This window comes from Mauremys mutica, chromosome 25 (genome assembly GCF_020497125.1).
Source record: "Mauremys mutica isolate MM-2020 ecotype Southern chromosome 25, ASM2049712v1, whole genome shotgun sequence".
Taxonomy (NCBI): Eukaryota; Metazoa; Chordata; order Testudines; family Geoemydidae; genus Mauremys; species Mauremys mutica.
Window position 1 is genome coordinate 6,259,893 of NC_059096.1, and position 16,922 is coordinate 6,276,814.

The 16,922-nt window shown below is 45.9% G+C and overlaps 1 protein-coding gene across 9 annotated transcripts in view; it reads right to left on the reverse strand.

The window, feature by feature from the left end:
• Nucleotides 1-11,573: 11,573 nt before the first annotated feature.
• Nucleotides 11,574-16,922, reverse strand: part of B4GALNT2 (beta-1,4-N-acetyl-galactosaminyltransferase 2) — a 49,470-nt gene continuing 44,121 nt past the window's right edge. For all 9 annotated transcript variants that reach the window (XM_044999273.1, XM_044999274.1, XM_044999281.1 and 6 more), the window contains 2 exons: nt 15,991-16,210; nt 11,574-12,914 (listed from right to left, as the gene is read on the reverse strand). In XM_044999273.1, the coding sequence (XP_044855208.1) occupies nt 12,703-12,914; nt 15,991-16,210 (432 nt within the window). In that variant the 3' untranslated portion in view covers nt 11,574-12,702. The remainder of the gene's footprint in view (nt 12,915-15,990; nt 16,211-16,922) is intronic.

Genomic DNA, 16,922 nt, shown 5'->3' on the forward strand with positions numbered 1-16,922 from the left:
TTCCAGGATGACTTTTTTTTTTTTAATTTTATTTTTTTTAACTAAGCCTATGAAATGATTGCAGAATTGGGGAGAAATGCCAAGGCTAACCCTAGCACAGGCAAACCTAAACAGTAACCTTTCTGGGTGATCAGCACTGGAAAGAACCAGGCATGACGCCCCATCCTACCAAGTGACACTATTCACAAGAATGAAATCACCCGAGGAAAAAAGTTCTGGTCCCTCCCTCTTTTAAACGACACCCCCCCCACCCCTACCCCAAAAAACTGCTTTGTAGGAAACATGATTAAACCTTCCTCTATTTAATAATCATCTTATTTTTTTAAAAACACTAAGGCCAGGATTTTTAACCAACCCTGAGAGTGTCAGGTGTCCAGCCGAAGGCAGGGCTTCACACCTCAAGAGAGGCCAAAAGCTGGAAGCTCCTACAGAAATGAATTGACAGGCTCACGCCTGGGAGGCAGTGCTTTCCAGTGGATAGATCACTGCACTAAGACAGGACACTTGTATTCTATTCCAGCAGTTCTCAGCCAGGGAACTGGGGCCCTCTGCAGGGCAGCAAGCAGGTTTCAGGGAGTCCGCCCAGCAGGGCCAGCGTTAAACTTGCTGGGGCCAAGGGCAGAAAGGCAAAGTCCCACCACGTGGGGCAGAAGCCTGGGGCCTTGAGCCCCACCACTCAGGGCTGAAGCCGAAGCCTGAGCAGCTTCATGGGGCCCGCTGTAGCGTGGGGCCCCGGGCAATTGCCCTGCTTGCTACCCACTAACTCTAGCCCTGGATTTCATATGCAGAAGAACATTTGTTGTGGCACAGGTGGGCCGTGGAGTTTTTATAGCATGCTGAGGGGGCTTCAGAAAGAAAAAGGGTGAGAGCTCCTGTTCTATTCCCCCCTCTGCGAGTAACCTGGTGGGTGGCCTTGGGGAAGTGTTTGTGCCTCAGTTTCTCCATCTACAAATGCTTTGACATTGTAAATGCTTTGACATTTACGGATGATAAAATCTAGCTATTATTATTATTATTATAATCATCATCGGGCATCTGCTCACCTCACTGCAGACAGGAGGCATCCAATGGGATCTGAGCACCCAATTCCCACTGGCCTCTGAAAATTGCAGCCTAAACAGAAAAGGATAGAATCTTTGAAAACACCCAGGGAAGGTTTATAAGCTAACTAGGAACAAGGATCCCAATTCAAATACACTCTCCTGGGGCTATTTGTCTTTTATTTTTCCCTTTAGTCTCTCTAGGTGGTGGGGGAATTCCTGAAATTTGGCACATTTAAAAAAAAAATGTAAACCTGCAAGCAAAACTTTTCTGCAGTAAAAAAATACCTTCTTTTCATGAGACAAAACCAAATATATACGTCAAAAGAATGTAATATGGTTACTGAATCCAGTCACTCTTATGTGGATTTTTATATTTTAAATATATTTTAATGATTTTTATATGAGTATTTGGAAGGGACAGTAACTGCTGTGATGGCATCTTAGATGCAGGGCAAGGTCTCGTCTTCCCTCGGCATGGCTTATGAGCTGAAAGCAGCCCCTGAAGTGCTGCTTTACCCTTCACCCATACAGCACTGAACAAGCTGGGATAGGCAGCCTTCAGGCCCGAGCCTGCCCCACTGAGGTCAGGTAGAAGTGACTTCAATACAAGCAGGAGGATTTATAGGGGTCAGCTCCTGCTCTCCGTGACTCCAGGGTAAATCCAGAGAGACTCCATTGAAGTCTGTTGATTAACTCCAGATTTACAATGCTGCGCTCCGTAACACCGGTGTAAAAGCAGAGTTAAATCCACGGGAGTCAGCGGGGCTGGTATTCCGTTGCCTTCGGCCCTTGTGCAATCGCGGCCACTCTGATCTGGTAGCGTTTTACACTGATTCTGCCCTCACGAAGTGCAGGGCAGTGGAGAATTGGGAGAAGCAGAGTATAACTGAGAACAACTCTGCCTGTGTAGCCAAAGGATGGGTGGGCTATTGGAATTTGATGATCTGTCTAGGCTCTGAGAAGTGAGCCGGGAACCACCCTTGCATTGATTTGTTTTTGTAGGGGAGACCAGACCTTTTGTTCTGCTGGTGCATTCCTTCGTACATCTTGCTTGGGTTATAGCTACACTGCAATCAGAGATGTGATTGCAGCATGGTTTGGTGTGCCCACGCTAGCTTCAAGCTAGCTAGCACCACTAAAAATAGCAGTGAAGATTCAGTGGCACAGGATAGCAATGCAAGTACGGACCGAGGGAGACCACACTGAAGTGCACGGCCCCCTATCTTCATTGCTATTTTTCACCATGCTAGCTAGCTAGATGCTAGCCCAGGTCTGGCTACATAAGCTGCTATCGCATAGTGTAGACATAGCCTGAGTTATGACCGTCTTTGAATTTGGATTACGCAGCTGCAGGAATGCTTGCTAGTTTTGATAAAGGGAACACACAAGCAGTTACTGTCCTTTAAACATTGCAACAACAAGAAGATGTGGGGAAAGTCAGGTATTGCTGTGTGTTTTAGCAACAAGGGAAAAAAAAAAGAGTAAGAAAAGAGAAAAAAAAAAAAAGCTACCTCAAGGTATGAAGTTACCTCAGCCATTGTTTTTTGTTTTGTTTTTGGGGCTTGCTGATATTTTATATAAAAGCTGATAGTCTTGAATATTTTATTTTTTTAATGAAAAGAGAAGTTACGTTTCATAATTTCTTATGAGCCAGGAGTTATGTGCAGGTAACCAAGTGTTATGAGCTCTCTATTGAGAACGACAGAAATTTCATACATAGTGGAAAAGATGGCAGCCGCTGATTTTTGGCCTTTTAAAGCGGGGTGGTTAATTTCACTGTGATGCAAGAGTAATTGGCTGTAGAAATTCATCTAGGATTTTGATTGTTAGAACCCACCAACTTTTTGTTTGGAAATTTTTTTTTTTTTAAACTAGCCATTGGAATAAAGTCTACGCTTAACCCAAGTCCATCAGGTACCCAAACTGTTAAAGAGTCTTAGATTCGAAACATTTCATGAAAGGGCAAGAGAGTAGAATGGATTTGCTATCAAGCAGTAATTGCTAGCCATTGAAATCAGCAATGAAATTTGGCATGTGGAGGGGCTGATTGGTATGTTTCACGAATTTGGCCTGCTGTGGTAATTCCAAGTAGTCTAAATACTTCTGTGGCACTTCACCCACGAAAGCTCATGCTGCAAAACGTCTGTTAGTCTATAAGGTGCCACAGCATTCTTTGCTGCTTTTACAGATCCAGACTAACACGGCTACCCCTCTGATTCTAAATACTTCATTAACCAACCCAAATGGATCGGCCTCGTGTATCTAAATAGGCAGCATCAGACCATCTTCTCCACTATGATGCTTTAAGTATTTTACAGAGATTGCCTCAGTTTTACCGAGGATAAACAAATAATTAAAAAGAGAGAGAGAGAGAGAAATGGGAGCCGAAATTTTATACATGCAGACAACAAGGAAAAAAAAATAGAGAGAGATGTGAACCCAGCTGTCACTATTAGAAAGGTTCACGTTTTTAATCACATCTTGCTACTTTTTTATTGTACCTGCAGAAATTAACCCTTTTTTTTAGAATGTCATGTTAAAAGATCCGTGGTGGTAAAATCCATTCTACAGAGGCTGAACCTGCGTCCCGTGCCCCCAAAACTCAGTGGGAATTCTGGGTGTGTGAAGAACGCTGGATCAAGCCCCTAAGTGTATGCAGCTTTAAAGAAGTAATGACCCTTTTTCTGTAGAGACAGGGAATGTCAAACAAACAAACAGCAAGAGTTAAAAATCTCCTTTGAGTGGGTGACACATTCCAAAGCCCCAATGAGGAGAAAGCAGGATGCTAATTCTGCTTTTTACCACTGGAAGATTTGGGTAGTCAAGGCCTTCATTTCTAACTCCTTGCACCTGTCTCCTCTTGAGGGCAGAAAGTTACAAGACAGGAAAGACGTGGAATAGATTTCAAGTTGATGCAGTTGATTTGATTTTTTTTTCTTTTACCTGCATTTGTCATCTTGTCCTACGAAAAATGGTTTCCTACTTCTTTAAATCTCTGGCTCTACCTTTTACAGACGTTCACAGAACAGTTTATTCAGACATCGGTGAATTGTATTTTCCAACAGCAAGCATTTTTGATAACTGGTTCAAACTGTATCATCAAGAGAAAAAACAAACAAACCCACAGTACTGTAAATCTGATTGTTGCAGTGTTCTATTGAGGGGGGTCCTGCCACTTACCCAGAGTTCGATTATTCAGTGGGAACCTCTGGTGTTTTCCATAATACAGGCCTAACCCTGTAAAATGTTTAGAAGCATTGCACCATTGTAATACTTTTTTTGTATGTTCAAGGGGGCATCTTTGTCACCCCTCGTTTCTTTTAAGATCAGTTGTGATTACTCTGCTGGGATCAATGCTTTAGAAATAACAGTTTCCATTAAGGAAGGCAGCATTGCCTAGTAGTTTCTGGACAGGCCAGGGAGCTAGGATATCCTGAGTTTGAATTCTGTTTCTACACTGTGGACTTATGCAAATCACTTATCTCCTCCCTGAGGCCCTGATTCAGGAAAGCACTTACACAGGCTTTAATCCTATTGACTTTGATGGGACTTAGGCACCTGTTTAAGGAGTCAGAGAGAGCTAAGTCGCCCAGTGCAGAACTCTGCACACCCGAGTTGCTTTGAGTATCAGTGAAGTTATTCCCAGTAAGCAACAGGCCTGTCCTGTGCGGTTTCTTGGACTGTGCCCCTACTGTATTTCTCTGGCACCAGCCTAGACTCCAGCGTTCTGCAAGGAGCCCTTTGGACCAGCTGCAAAGCCCAATGAAGTCAATGGAAGGAGACTTGACTGAGCTTTGACCCAGGCCTAAATGAATAACAAGGAAAAGGGATCCGATGATGCAAATACATTTCTAGTCAACCAAGAATTAAAAAGAAACATGAACAACAGGCGCCAGAAGCCCTGGAGGCAAACCCTTGTTAAGTGGCAGGATCTTTAGCTTTGAAATCAGAAAGGAAGTAGTACCAGGAGCATCATCCGCTGTAGAGCCAGGACTGGCTTTGGACAGGGTGAGGAGCAGAGAAATATCTCCTCTCTTCTGAGCTGGCGCCTCATTTTTATGATAGCAGAAGCAGCAGCGTTTCTCAAGCATGCACATTTCCTCGACTAAGTGTGAATTTGGTTGGTTTGGTTTCTGTAGATCCTTTTCAAAGGGTTTGAAAAAGTTCCCTGGGTTTTAAACTTGAGGGGAATAAAAAGTGGGACAGAATCTGGGTTCATTCTGGAGGACGGTGGAGGCTCTAATGCATCAGGTAGCTCCAAGGTGTAGAATTTAAATGAGGGAAGCAGTGCAGTCTAGTGGTTAGAAGACAGGGTTCCGCACCCAGCATGGCCACTGACTTGCTTTGTGGCCTAGGGGCAAAAAAAAAAAAAACCCCCACTTATCTGTGCCTCAGTTTACCCATCTGTGGAATGGGTATAATGATACCTACCTCACAGGGCTGTTGTGAGGATTAACAAATTAATCTTTTTCAAGCACTTTGCAATCCTCAGTGCCATATAGAGTGCAAAGTATTATTATTAGGAGTAACTAAACCAACACTATAGTTTTGGGTTCACCTACCTAGTGCTATCATAATCTTGTCATGCCGTTCAGCAAGGGGCAAAAATGACTAAACGAGCCTGCACAGTATTTTTCTCTTCTGAGCTCTGAACACTTTCTCGGCAATTAAAAACACAGCTATGGTTCAGCAGCCATGGCAGACGATGTGCTCCTTTGCTGGCAGTGATAATTGCAACCTAACCAAATTGACATACTTGGAAGGTTTTTAAGGAGTTAAAATTGACTAAAGTTCAGTGTAAATATTAAAAAGAAACTGCCTTTAAGCTACAGTTTATGTTTCCCGGGCATTAGATTTTGGTTTTGGTTTGGTTTTTTAAGGAAGAAAAAGACAGTAAACATTAGTAATATAGTACCAGAAAAGTCTTTTTTTTTTTTTTCAAATGTTTAGCTCCAAATATTTTGATTATTTTTAGATTCTGGGGGAAAAAAAATATCAGAAACGCAGACTTGGTATGAGACAGTTGAAGACTTTTTTTAATTTAATTTTTTTTTATAGGAGTTGCTTTACTGTTCCCTTGAAATGGTACACACCTCATAGGCTTTTTTTATTTTTTTGGAACTTTCTTCTTTTTTTAAAGCATATAGTAACCGAGAGGTTTATTTTTTTTTCTTTTTTTTTTTTTCTTTTGAAAGAAATCGGTGCGATCCTGTGAAACACGTATGCTCCTGAGAGGGCACAGATAATATTTTTGACACTCTAATTCACTCTCTTCTTGAGATTGGTCTGGAAGGAATGAACAAATCAGTTGGCCTGTGAATATATCAGCAGTGCTACTGTTAATTTCAGCTGGGATTTTGCTAGGGAATTGAAGGCCAAAATTGTCAGAAGCGACTTGCGATTTTTTAGATGCCACAATTGCTGGGTGTCCAAGCTGGGACATCTTAGAGGAGACCCAGTTTTCAGAAGGCAGGGGCTCAGCACTATCTTAAAATCAGGCCTTTCCCAGTGTCAAGGTGAGTGACTTTTGAAAATATTGGCCCCGTTGTCTAACTCCTTTGGCAATCCCAGCCTTAGGTTCTGATCCAAAACCCATTGGCAGTCAATAAAGACTGCAGTGGGCTTCGGAGCAGGCCCTTACAGTATTGTTTAGGATTCGGCTGAATCGGACCTGCCCCCACCCCTTTTTTTAAGTCAGTTTGTAAAATACAGAGCGAATGAAATAAGCGAGAGGCTCTGGAATCATTTTATTCCTGAGAACATGCAGGTGCTGCAAGCTTGAAATTTACATGTGCAAACTACCTCAAACCTTACAATAAGATTTGAATGATAGATGGGAGAGGATGGGCATATCCAACCTGCAGCTTTGCCCAGCCTCAGAAATAAGCCCGGAACAGAACCTTTCCTGAAAGCTCAGAGAAGGGTCTCCCTCCATGCTCCGCAGCGGTAGGTTTCCTGGAGGGAGAAGGAGTGGTTGGGCAGTTTACTATCCCTCCCGGTCAGTGTGGGATCTTCTTGCTGGTGAAGCAGGAGAACAGATGATGGCTCCTCCTTTTCCACTACTGGCATCTCGTTTCTAGGAGTCTGACTAGGAAGCCTGCTTTGGTGCAATGGGAGCCTCGGTGGTGGGCAATGATTATCCCATCACCATAAAATATGAGAGACCAGTCAATGTACGTCAGATCCCGCCAACCTCATGGGGATTTTCCCCTTGGGCACTCTCAAGAACCTCTGAACTCCAGTGCTGTGGCAGTTAAGACAAACCCAGCAGCTGATCCTTTGGCTCCTGCTGCATCAGAGGTAGGGCTAAGGCTCTCCTCTGAAGGAATACTGGGAAGGAAGGAGAAGGTGCCACTTCTCCACTCCCTAGAAGAGACCTGGTAAGAGAAGGTGGAGTAGCCTGCTGAGTCAAAACAACACAGCCGGTTTGAGGGAGCCAGGGCCTGGGGAGGGTAGGACATACCAGCCATGGTGCCACCCAGGCCCCTGAGGTTCAGCTAGACATCCGGCCGGGAGGGTGATAATCAGAACCCTTTAAAAGTCGGCCCATCCCTAATTTAAATATGCATTTGAACCCTGCTGCTTTATTGTACATTACAGAATTTTTAAAATATTTGTTCAAGATTAATACCTCTCGGACATGCAGTCTGTTTGTGACACGGCAGGAGCGGCGGCGGCGGGCAAAGCTGGGCCGCTTTCAAAGCTGGCCTGTGGAAGGGGAGAAAAAGCCTGACGCCATCTCACCCCAGAAGTGATCGTCCCCATTCCCAAAGGCAGCGGGTAGGGTGTAAACTGTGCAGGGTACCAGTTAAAGGAGCGGTGATCTTCAATGGTGAATGATTAAAGGGATGGTGTCAGGTGAACACAGGCCCACACTGTTGGTTTTATGACCCAAAAAGCAATATTTGGCCAAACTAGAACTGTTCCCACCGCTACAAATTTCTACTGGAATCTTTAATTTAAAAAAGTATTTAATCACTTGAAAACAGCAAGTGTGCTGGTGGGGAAGGAACTGAAAAATTAAATTGATTCTAAACAGCAGCCAAACAGATCACAGTGCAAAAAGTAAATCATTAATGGAACACAAATTAGATTCTTAGCTGAAATCACTTTAGATTTAACATCTTGGGAAATGAATAGGACTACATGGCCTATAAATCAGGGCAGAGCTGGTCTTTACAAAATTATTTAGTGTGTGTAAAGAGTTAATTATGCTTTTTAAAGATGCACCCAATTCATCCCAAACTAAATTCCACTGGCTTTAAGGATGAATTTCGTGCCCATTAAAAAAATAAAATCTGCCACTGTCCCTTTAATCAGATCCGTTCCAGTGAACTACAAAACCTAGTTTCACTCCACATTGATTAAATCCACTCCTCCCCCAGGTGAAGCCCCCAGCTATTCCTTAAACAGCCAGTGCCCATGGAGTACGTTAGCTTCACTGCATGTCAAACAAGGGGACATGACCTTATATATAACCAATTCATTTTTGTTTATCTACCTCTTAGTGACAATAGAATAAAATAGGTAGTGGCAACTCCACATGCTGTAGTGTAGAGGAAAAAATTACTCTCTTTTTCCAAAGAAAAAATGTTCTTTTAAAAAAAAATAATAGAATTTATGGGCTTTCTTTTCACTTTAATGTGTTCATTAGTTGTAAAAGTTCCAAACTTCAGCAGTGCTAAATTGTTCAGTTGTGACTAATTTTTTTTAAAATGCTCAATATTCCATTACTTTTTTTCTTTTTAACTTTGATATTTACTTCTGTCAGCCGTACAACTTCTCTCAGCTCCTCTGTCTCAGCAGACGCTTTGGTTGTGTGATGACTGGTCACTTTTGCATAGACTGGCATTCAGTTGCCATTCGGACCACATTGCTTTTAGCGGCACCTTTGCACCCCAGATGGTGTCCCGTTAAAGCGGGGAAGTATTTTTAGGTGGTGTGAAATCTGAGTGGTTCACTTTTACCAGGGCTCGGTGCGTGTTAATGATAAATCAGTCCGGGCTGGATTATAAAAGTAACAACCAAACAGGAATGGCTTGTGTGACTAAAGTGACTTCTTACAGGATCATCTGAAGCTTAGGCCAGTTCAATACACAGCTGTGCAGATAGAGAGGTAGAACTAATCCATATTGCAGTTATCCTGGTTTTGAAATCCCCAGTCAGCTGCCATGTTGTTCTGTACTCCCTCATGCCTGATATTGGCGGACATGGGGAACAGCTAGGCCACCTGATAGATTTCTTCAAACAAGTGTGTGGAACAAAGTACTGCTCCCACCCCAGTCACCAATCCAATGCAATTTCAGACTATCCATCGGAAAGTTGTACTTGACTGTAATGATATTTTTCCTCCCTTCGGTTGATTGTTTAATTTTCTCCCCCTTCCCCTACTGCTCCATGTTCTTTACCTTGTACTTTTGTGAGGCAGGTTAGTTGGCTCAGATCTGGAGTTGTGATTGTGGATGGACGCGGGCTCCATTTTTCTTCCAGCTAGGTTTTGCCACAAACCGCTTTACTCCACTGTTTCATTTTTAAAAATAAAGCAAAAAAAAAAAAGTTATACTGCACCTGTGTGTGTTTATCTGCATTCTCAGGAGAAACAAAGAGGTCAGCGATGCTGAGGAGTGGATGGGTGGGTGCTGCTATGACTACAGGCATGGACTTAGCAGACCTACAGGCCTCACACTATCACAGATGCCTCGCTGGACTCTCTGCAGTGTTACAGCTTTGTTACTGAATACAGTTTACTCCCAATTTGCTGAACAGCATGGGGGATCCGGATTTGATTTGGCCCCTCGGGAATTGGGATAATTGAGCAGCAACTGTCATTGAGCAGCCTTCCACATGGCGGCCTCCTTGCAGGCCAGGCCAAGGGTCTGCTCTGCCCCGCTCACTCGCTCCCATGACAATGGGGCTGCAGCGGGTTCCCGATTCCTGCAGGTGCAAGATGCAGGACAGAACAGAACCCCCTGGCCAGTACTCTGCCGTGTCAGGACTGCACCACGCGCCTGCAGGGATCGGCCCCACTCACTCGTCCCTGCACTGTAACAGTGGGGCTGCGGCGGATCCCTGCACTATGGCAGAAGCCCTTCAGCAGCAACGTGGCCTCCCTCACAGCTGGGAGCACAGCTGCATCCTCCAAGCCCTGCCCAGGGGTCTCTTCTCTATTATCCGCACCTCTGGATTTTCCTTGTCCCCCCGCACATGAGATACTTGAGAGACGAGGCAGGGATTTAGATAATGCAGAGGTTCAGATCACAGGGTTTTGGGAGCAAACACTCTCAGAACAAAAGTTTTGCAGAGACTTTCCTGGGCAGTGCCTACCACCCTCAAGGGCCAGTCAGAACTGGGATTTCCAGGTGCTACTGCAGTACAAAGAGAGAAGTGGCTAGTGCGTTTGAGGGGCTGCTGTGGAAGGCATCTTCAAGGGGCCTGGTTTTTAGAAAGCGCTGCGCACCCACTCTCTAAAAAGTAGAGCCTTTAGAAATGGAGCCTTCACTGGGTCACCTAAAGTCATGTCACTTTTCAAAACCTTGGTGTTACTTTGCGTTCCAAGAACATTAGTGCTGGCAAAAATTCAGACACATGGTCACCGAAGCTGAAAGGCAGTGTTACTATCTCCTCCACCTGGATTGTAAGCTCTGTAGGCAGAGATGGTCTCACACCATGCATCGGTACAGAGGCTAGCAAAATGAGGCCCTAAATCTGATCTCGGTGGGAGCTTCGAGGTGCTCCAGTAATAAAGTGAATCCAAGGAACTGACTGTGGCAGCCATTCAAGTTTAAAAACTGGAGCAAGTATGTGCAGGCTTCCTCCCTATCCATATTAACTTAGAGCTTTGTATTCTGCTGCCACAACTAAAGTTGTCTTTAGAATCATGAGGTATCATTATGCATCTCAGCTGTATTTCACACCCGGACTCTCGGACAGCAGTAAGGGCTGGCTTTCAAGCAGGGCCCTTTTCTTTTTGTGGTAGCTTTTAAAGAACCCACCTTAAATATTTTGAAGAAGAACACTGCAGCATTGAGAATACACAATCTCTTACCTAATTATAAAAAGGACAGTAAGTGTACTAGAAAATCCCTTTAATCACCATTATGTAGACAGTGTCACCCCTGGGGGACACAGCGCACTAAGGGTATGCCTGTGCTACCCCCCAGATCGGCAGGTAGCAATCAATCTTTCAGGGATCAATTTCTCACGTGTAGTGTAGACACGATAAATCGATCCCCGATCGCTCTCCCGTTGACTGCTGAACTCCAGCAGTGCAAGAGGCAGAAGCAAAGTCAATGGGGGAGCTGCAGCGGTCGATCCAGCACCACAGGGACGTGAAGTAAGTAATTTTAATTGGATCTAAGATACGTCGACTTCAGCTACGCTATTCTCGTAGCTGAAGTTGCGTATCTTAGATTGAAACCTGCCCCCCCACCCCAACCCCCAAGCGTAGACCAGGGGTAAGAATGTCAGCTCTTGCATGAATGGATAGAAGGACTTTTCAGAACCACAAGGAAACTTCTCTTTTTAAGTCAATTTTCAACTCAAATAAGGTATTTTAATTATCCACATCACAGTAGTGTAAAGGAACCCCGATCACGGTGGGTGCTGTTCAATCATAACAGAGATAGCCCCTGCCCAAACAAGCTCACAGGCTACAAGACACCCAGAGAGGAGCTAACAAAACAGCTGAGCAAAAATCAAAGCTAGGTCATTTGCCTAACCAATGTCAGAACATTTCATACCAAGGCCAAGTTCTCTCCTGTCGTCAGAAGTATGGGGCCTTGATGCGTAAGACTCCTGGTCTGCTTGAGGTATTTACTTCTTGGCGGAGATTAGCATCCAGGTCCCACCACTGTGGTAATGGTGGGGTTTTCTGGCGTTGTGGTTAGCTGCCCACTAGGAACTGAACTCCACCATTTCACATAGGTCACGAGCTAGCAGATGAAAAGAACTCGGGTCATGTGAACGTGGACTGCATTCAGGCAGGACAGTTAGGAGAGTTTGCATTTTCCTCCTTTTAAGTGAAAGCTTCTTAACTAAGCCAGGTTTCCAACCTCCCCCCTCCGGTCCTTAAGTAAGGAGTAACCATAAGAAATTCTCAACAAATATTGCATAGACAACATACTAACTCCATTTAGCATAAACCAAGCTCTTCAGTCTAAACATGAAAATCATTGTGCTTTTGGCACTCAACTTGAGAACACACATTCCAGTTACTCCTCCAAGAAGGACGTCAGACAGTCTGTGCATCCCTGATAATCCATTCAAATGCAGGGAGGATGTGGAGTGCTACCAGATCAAACCAGTAGGAATTCCGCCCCATCCCCCTTCACTGGCTGGTAAGGACACTGCAGCACCACGAAGAATCTTGCTCAGTATTAGCCAAGCTGCCTCACCCTATGAGGAAACAACATTGCAAGGCTTGTAGCAGGACCCGAGTGCAGATAACACACACGCCTGCGTTGTCCATTTCAAGTCTGGGCCAAGAGATTCCAGAATCCCAAATTCAGCCCATTAAAAAGTTTTTATAGAAAAGGTAGGTGCAAAAAGGAAGGCATCCAGTGTAGCACAAATAAGGCAATTAGGCTGAAGCCCAGAGCGTATGCCTGCCGTGGGCATCAGAGAGGTTACCGTAGAAATTGCAAACGGCAGGGTAAAAGGGTTATCTTGTTGAGTAGCATTTCAGTTGGTTTTTGAAGTAGTGCAAAGTCAGCTTAAATTGGACCTGTGCTTGGGTGTTGGTCCGGAACCTTTTATATTGGTCTTCTACCTTAGTCAGGTTGGGCTCAGATGCGGGATTATGTGCTTGGTGACCAATAGAAACATCACTGCAGGAACCGACAAGCAAGATGCCCAGACCATCCATGAAAAACTCTGGAGAGGAGAAAAAAAATTGAAAAGCCAAGTTCAGCGACCCTGCATTTCCCGAAGAATGGCTGTGAAATTATTTTACAAGGCTCTGTATGGTCCACTCAGGATTGAATCACTTCTCCATGTAAAGGAATTGAACCACAGGTCCTCTGAGTCTAAAACCAAGCTGCTATGGCTTGACCTAGAGAACCAGGTCCATTCACTTGTGGACACTAGCAGAATCGAATCTCTGTGGGTATGTGTACACTGCAGTCAAGGTGTGACGGCAGCATGGAAAGCCAAACCTGTGCTAGGGTGGCTAGAAATAGCTGCATTAGACGCAGCAACCCAGGCTGTACTAGCATCCCTGGGAACGTCCTCACGACGGTAGCCTGTGCTGAAGCCTGTGCCACCACCTATGCCTGTACACAGCTATTTTGAGCCCTGCTAGCGTGGGTATGTCTAAAATCATCTCAGATTGTAGTGCAGATGCCCGCTATGGAGTCTAGCCACAGCGTTAACATGGATGACACTAATCTTTTGTGGCGTTTCCCTGTTTTAACTGCAAACGTTTCATAGTATTCTAAGAGATGAATTGTGGCATGGTCGGGGAGGGGCACCGACTCCGGGTGCATTCCTTTGGAGGGTCACTGCTGCCCTTGCTAGGACCCCCTTGGTTTGCCCCTGGTCAGGGCAGTTCTTTGATTCTGACCTTTGCCTGAGTCTGGAAGTGTGCCTGTCTCTGAGCGGTGCTCAGGGAGGCAGCCTGAAGCTAGTTTAATAACCTAGTTATTAAACATCATTTAGCCTATTTTAAGTTTAATAATTAAATGTTTTAAGAAAATCAGGAGCAGCTGCTAATGCTTTATTTCAAACATCCATTTAGTTTAGCTGTGAAACAGGGTGTCCTAGGGAGACCTGGCCCTTTAAGGGGACTACCTAGGGGCTGGGCTTTGAGGCAGATGAAATTAAGTCTGCTGGGTCCAGTTAAGGAAGAAAAGGACAGAGGAAGGGGTTCACCCCCTCCCCTAGCCAGACACACAGGCCTGGCTAGAGCAGCTCCAGTAGGGGCAAAGAGCAGAAGCCTTAAGGCAGCGGTCTCAAACTCCCGGCCCGTGGGCCATCTGCGGGGCTCCAGCAGTTTTGAGGTCTCCCTTGGCCCCACCTCCTGGCTCCCCCCCTCAGGAGCCCCGGCAGCGGAGCTGAGCAGCGTCTGCCTGCTTGCTCCAGTGGCTGCCAGCTCCTCCCTGCGGCACAGAAGCCCCCCGGCCCACCCTGCCCTGGAGCCCCAGGTAAGCACCGCACCCCTGACTCCCTCCCAGAGTCTGCACCCCCTCCCCACATCCACAGTTCCCAAATCCCATCCCAGATCCTGCACCCCAGACCCCCTCCCACACCCAAACTCCCTCCCAGAGCCCAACCTCACCCCTTCTGCACCCAAACTCCCTCCAAGAGCCTGCATCCCAATCCCCTACCCCAGACCTCCCCCCAACTCCATCCCAGAGCCTTAGGCAGGTGGGGGGCAGAGGTTTGGTTTTTTTGGGAGGGGGGCAGGTTCTGGGCAGCATGAGTGACATTGGCCTGCTGGGAGGATTTGAGGACCGGCACTAGCCCCAAGGTAAATTGAGTTTTAGACCCCTGCCTTAAGGGGTGCCAAGCAGCAGTATCTGAGCCCAGCAAGAGGCTGAAGCAGCTGTGGAGAGGGAGAAGGGCTTGTTTTGATTTTAAATTGACATTTTAACTGTAATGGTTTAATAAAATCAGGCAGGATCGAGTGGTGGGTGACCACAGGAGTCTGGGTGCAGTTTGAGAACCAAAAGGAGAATCTAAGGCACCAGTAACGTCCAGCACTGGCTTGGGTAGATCAGGCTTTTAAGCCTAAATGGCAGTGGGTTGGAGCACTTTATGCAGCATGCACGAGAGCCATCAGCATTGCTTCACTAGTTTCAGTGGAGCCACACCAGTTTACATCACCCGAGGGCTGGTCCTAGGGGGAGGCACTCAACTGTGTTTGATCCATGTACCATCACAAAGCTAATGGGTTAACAAAGCCGTGAGCCGTGCTATGCGAGGCTTATGGGCCTGATCCTCCACTGCCCCGCATCTTGGGTCACAATTTACACCCGTGCAGTTAACGGCCAGATTAGCATGGTAGCATTTTACTTGGTACTGGTGCAAGTGATGTCACGACGCAAGGAGGCAAAGGACAATTATCTTCACGCAGCAGCACCAAGACGGCAATTCTGCTTTCTTGCCACTAGAGGTCTTTGCCTCTGTAGTGCCGATCTCAGCCCCCGCCCCAGCTACTTTGTAGAAAGTTACTCTGGAGAAATGATTTTCTCCAACCCCAAAATAATCTGAGGGCTTTGTTTTTTCAGAAATGAAGCCAACTGCCCTCTGGCCTGCACAGTGAGGAGTCATTTGTACCTATGCACAAATTTGGTAGGGCTTTTTTAAAAACACACTAGAAAAAGTAGAAACTTGCTAGGATCATCTGGGTGTCTGTCACTTAATTCCCTGCCCTGCAGGAGCCTTGGGTATTAATGCACCTCAACCCCTCCTGTTCTCCGCCTGTGACACAACAGGTTAGTCTCTTGAGGGCTGGAATACTTGGTCCAATTCTGATGATTTGGCTTGCTGTGCAGGTGGCGTTGGTGACCTGTGATATGCGGGAGGTCAGACTAGTTTATAGGGTAACTCCATTCTAGCCTTACATTTTATGAAATCTTTTCATCTGAAAAGGTTTAACAAAAAGTGACTTTGAATGATGCATTTCTTTTAATGTGTTGGGTTTTTTAAAGTCAGGTTTTGTTATCGTTGGAAATTTTCTGGGTTTTTTGCCTGCCCGGTAGGGTTGCCAACTGTCTAATTGCACAAACCCAAAGACCCTTGCCCAGTCCCTGCTCCTTCCCTGAGGCCACGCCCCTGTCTTGCCCCTTCTCTAATGCCCCGCCCCCTACTCACTCCATCCCCCCTCCCTCTGTTGCTTGCTCTCCCCCACCCTCACTCACTTTCACCAGGGTGGGGCAGGGGTGCGGGGTGCAGGCTCTAGCCTACCAGGCCCCTGAGCAATTGCTGAGAAAGAGCGCTTGTGGCTTACCTGAGTGAGCTACTCTTTGCAGAAGAGGGTCGTAGCCGACGTGTCTGCTTTTGTCTGTATGGGCCAGGTAGAAGTTGACCACGCCACTGGTGACCACGCAATTGGGGAACCCTTCCAACTTGTGGAAGGAGCCGTATCTCAAATGCAGACAGCCGCTGTCGTCACCCTGCTCATACAGCAGCTGAAAACTGTAGGTGTTCCCATTCACGCTGCCTCCAACCTGGAGAGCAAGACCATCGCCCACATTTTTCAGTTACTGCTTTTCATCTCCTGGCAGACTCAAAGCCCGGGCTAACAGATGCTGACGTCAACAAGAGCCCTTCCATTGACTGGTCCAACCCCCTGAAGTCTCATTGTTACTGTTCTACTACAGGAGTGTTGTTTCCACTCGTGTGGTGTAGGTGTTGGTGAAAGCTGCTGGATTGGGACCACTAGAAAGACCAAAGTTCTGGCCCCAGATCAGACACAGTATATGCAGAAGCAGGACAATCCTCCCTCCCACCTGACCTAGAGACACACCATGGAGCCTTGTCTCCATGGTGCATTCTTTCATTGGCCCTACTGACAACACAGCCGATAAGCGGCCAATAAATACCAGTTGTGTGTGCGCAACACAGTTAGTTGTTTACTGGGAAATGCACTGAGATCTACTCTTTCACACAGGGCACCAAACAGCTCTCATCGGAAACTTGTTACCCTTCACTAAGGACTTGGGTTGGATTTGAAAGCCTATAACTTCTGGTCATGTTATCTGTTCCATAAATCCTCTCAACTGTCCACTCTCTCAGGTCAACTGTCACAGCCTAAGGTGTAGAAACATTTTCCAGAAGCTCTAAAAAACCTCTGAATCAAGCAAATACTCAATGGGATCAAAAACAGCTTCAACTGGCTTCAAAATGTTCTTACTGACCTAGGGTAAGTATTCTTTCTCC